The sequence below is a fragment of the Chrysochloris asiatica genome, unplaced genomic scaffold (genome assembly GCF_000296735.1).
Source record: "Chrysochloris asiatica unplaced genomic scaffold, ChrAsi1.0 scaffold00055, whole genome shotgun sequence".
Classification (NCBI taxonomy): Eukaryota; Metazoa; Chordata; class Mammalia; order Afrosoricida; family Chrysochloridae; genus Chrysochloris; species Chrysochloris asiatica.
Window position 1 is genome coordinate 11,976,121 of NW_006408573.1, and position 3,896 is coordinate 11,980,016.

Consider the following 3,896-nt stretch of genomic DNA (forward strand, 5'->3'; position numbering starts at 1 on the left):
TACCATGGGAAAATTATTTTAAGAGCATGGCGAATATCAACTTTTTAACAAAACTCAAATGGACACCTTCTCAAATCATTGAGGTTTTGCAACAAGTTTATAGGAACGCTAAACCTCACAAAAGAAATTTTTAGATGGATCAGGAATTTTAAAGATGGGAGGGAAGACCATCAACTTCAACAAATGAAGAAACTCTGTCTGAAGTCCAGAAACGGATTGGAGAAGAACACAGAATTGCCAATGATGATATAGTTACTGACGTTAAACTCATGCATAGCTTGGCATTATGAATTTTCAGTGAACATATCTTAGCCTCAGCACACTTTCAGATCAACAGGTGCCAAAAATATTGGGAGCAGATCAGCCGGCTCAACAGTTGACAGTTCCATCAGTTTTTTCATCAGAATCAAAGCTAATGAAGATGATTACATGGAATTAATAGTCACTTGTGACAGTTATTGGGTTTACTGATATGACCCAGAGAACAAGGTCCAAGCACAATAGTAGCTTCTGAGGCAATCTGCTGGGTCAGTTAGGCTAAAGGCCAGTTAGGTCAACACAGAGAAGCTTATGGTGACTGAATTTTGAGACTCCAAATGGATAGTCTTGAAAGATTTTCTTAAAGGACATGTAACAATCATGGGGGCTTGTTAGGAAGAAGTTTTAACAAAACCGGAAGCTGCATGAATGAGAAAAAGGTCAAGAAAACTGTACGGAAGAATTTTTGTTTTCCATTACAACAATGCACCTGCTCATTCTTAAGAGAGAAGCAAGCTCTGCCCTACAATAATTTCATTGGGAAACCTTACTCCATCCACCCTACAGCCTTGATCTGCACCTTCAAACTTTTTTTGTTCCCCAAATCCAAAGAGCATTTCAAAGGAACACAATTTGCAGGCCTCAAGGGCACCAAAATTGCAGTTTGGGTGTGGTATAAATTGAAGAGCACAAAATTCGTTGGGGAAGGCTTAGAGAGATGATAGTTTATACATTATATCTTAAGATATAAGATGTGTTTAGAGCCAGATGGAGGACATGTGGAGAACAGTAGTTTCACATTTTTGGCATTTTTAATAATGGTTTTTGTGGTTTTGCAGCAATACTCTTTGACTTGCGCTCATAATAAGGGGCTTCAAAAAGTTCGTGGGAAAATGGAATTCAAAATAACAGAATTTTTAAAGGAAGTTTTGAAGCTGCCTGGTATGTTCCTGGGTGTTTGGAAGTCAGAATCCATCCAGAGGTATCTCAGAACAAAGGCATTCTGGTCTATTTCTGAAAAATCTGCCACTTAAAGCCTATGGAATACAGTTCCTCTGACAGAGTATGGTCACCATGAGTCCGGGTCAATTCCATAGCAACTGGTTATTTATATACATGTGTATGCAAGCACACGTAAATAGCTATACTTTGTAAATATTAAGCACTTACTGGTTTCTAACAGAATTTTGGATGCCACTGAAAATTAGAATACAAATTCAAATTAAAGCATCACACTTATATTTTCACTTACTTTGTGCAAATTTCGGAGGATTGTCATTAACATCAGTAAGGGTAACTGTAAGTGTTGTGGTCCCAGATAGGCCGCCGGAGTGCCCACCCATATCTTTGGCTTGAATAACAACCAGGTACTCCTCCTTGGCTTCTCGGTCCATGTTGGGAAGGGCAGTTTTTATAATCGCTGGGGAGGACAAATAGGAGAAAGAATTTCAGACAGAGAGCTCACTTGGCAACAAATGTATGAATCACACGAACACACACACAACCAAAATATTTTATGTTCTATATCTACTTTGCAAATTATTTTTAAAATCAATTGTAACTGTACATAAAATGTGTTTTTGCAAAAATTTCAGAAAGATCCCAATCCTCACGTAAAAGAAGTAAATGCATAAATAACTTCAAGATTCTGAGGTCAAAGATAAATTATTCTGAAGCTCAAAAATACATTAGAGAGATGAAAGAAACAAATGGATAATTAGAACCAACTCAGATGAACCAACCAATCAGCATCAATAGAGTTAGGCATGTGAGTTCTAAAGAATTATTGAAATACATTTAGATTACCATTACTTAGTTACATATTTTCTGAAAGATCTTGTGAAAATTGAAAATATTTTAGAAAACTAGCATATATAAAAAAGAAAAGAAACAAAGCAAAAATTATTTAAAGTAACACATTTCACAGTGCTAAAATAGTTACGTTTTTTCTTCTGATAATCTTTTGTGGTTTTATAAAGATCTGTCTACCACTTTCTTGGTTCACTAGGAATATAGTATTCTTTTTAAAGACTTAACAATATGCAAAGATACTTCCATAGTGGTTTTGGAAACCCTCCTTCATTCTTCTCCAGACCTAGCCAGGTAAACATGCTAACACTTTCAAGCGCATAATTTATGTGCACATACATGTGCGTATATGCACTTTTAACCAAAGAGGTGACTAGGATATGCATTGTTCTGGGACTTTCCTTTTGCACACGGTAAATATCTCCAAAATTCCTTCTGAGCAATTGGTAGAAATCTTTCTCATTACTTCTTATAGCTACTAATTTTTCATTATATGAATGTATCATAAATAAATTCATTGTTATTTTTCAGTTTCACTGAGTAGGTTCCGACACTATAGTGTTTCCAAAGAGTGGCTGGTGAGTTTGAACTGCTGACCTTACGATCCAATGCTTACCCTACTGCACCACACCTGGACTCCATAAGTAACTTGTTGTTAAGTGCTGTCAAGTCGATTCTGAACCATAGTGACCTTGTATAGAGTTTCCAAGGAGTAGCTGGTGAGCTTGAATTGCCAACCGACCTTGCAGTTCAGAAGGCTTTACAGTGCCACACCAGGACTCCAGAAGTAACTTAAGCATCCCCATATTGTAGTTATTTCAAATTTTTTGATCGTTTTGAAATACTATCATATATCTTATAAAATGATTCTAGTTTTTCTGTGTTGCCTTTCCCTTAACTCTGTACCCTAAGCTCCTTTCCTCCAGCTATGTATGAAGCAGCCTGAATTGTACCTGATGGTACATAGCCTAAGGTGTCCTACCAAAAGGCTAGAAGCCAATGTCATAATTTATTGTTGCTATCCCAGAGTATCACCATGGAAAATTATGCATATTCTGCATATAATCCATAGTGGAATTACATCCCTGGCCCATATAAAAGAACATTTTCCAGATTAAAGATAGCCTCCCCTCAATTCTAACCCAAAGAATACCATACAAAGAAGCTTAAAAGAGTTTTGGAGAAAATTCCATTATCTTCTAATTCTATGAACTTTTGAAAGGCCCTTCATATATACTTAATTCAAACTGAGGTTAAGCCATTCTCTTGGCCACTTCAGAAATCACATTCCTTTTTTTGGACCCATACATCTGTTCTAATTAAATCATCTGTGTAGCAGCGAAGTGCAAGGATGCCTAGGGAAATCTAATCTACCTGGCAGTGAGCAAGCTCTGGGAAGAGCTATAAGCTCTTTGACACTTTATAAGGCCTTGACATCACTTTTATATCAGCGTCTATGATTCAGAGAACCTTCAGTTGGCTAGCCTACTTATTTGGAAACATTTAGGGTAACATAATAACATCTCTTAATCCAATAGTTTATTTCACAATGGTATTGATCCTATTATAATACAATTCAACCGATCATACCTAGATAAACAAAAGGAAAGAAAAATAGAAACATAACAATCATTTAGGTTTTCATAGGCATTGCTGAGGAGGAAATAAATAAGTAAGCAACAGAAACACCAGCAAGATCTCATCCTTCAAGTGCTGAAATATCAAAATGGCCACTCTACTGCTGTGTTGTTGTTAGGTGACACGTGACCCTAGGCATAACAGAACGAAACACTGCACGGTCCTGTGCTATCCACATAACTTTTGTTATG

The 3,896-nt window shown here is 36.7% G+C and overlaps 1 protein-coding gene across 1 annotated transcript in view; it reads right to left on the reverse strand.

Annotated features, from left to right (window-relative positions):
* CDH8 (cadherin 8, type 2) overlaps nt 1-3,896 on the reverse strand; it is a 534,958-nt gene that overhangs the window by 222,290 nt on the left and 308,772 nt on the right. Inside the window, exon 5 of the mRNA XM_006863583.1 lies at nt 1,511-1,678. Within this exon, the coding sequence (XP_006863645.1) occupies nt 1,511-1,678 (168 nt within the window). The remainder of the gene's footprint in view (nt 1-1,510; nt 1,679-3,896) is intronic.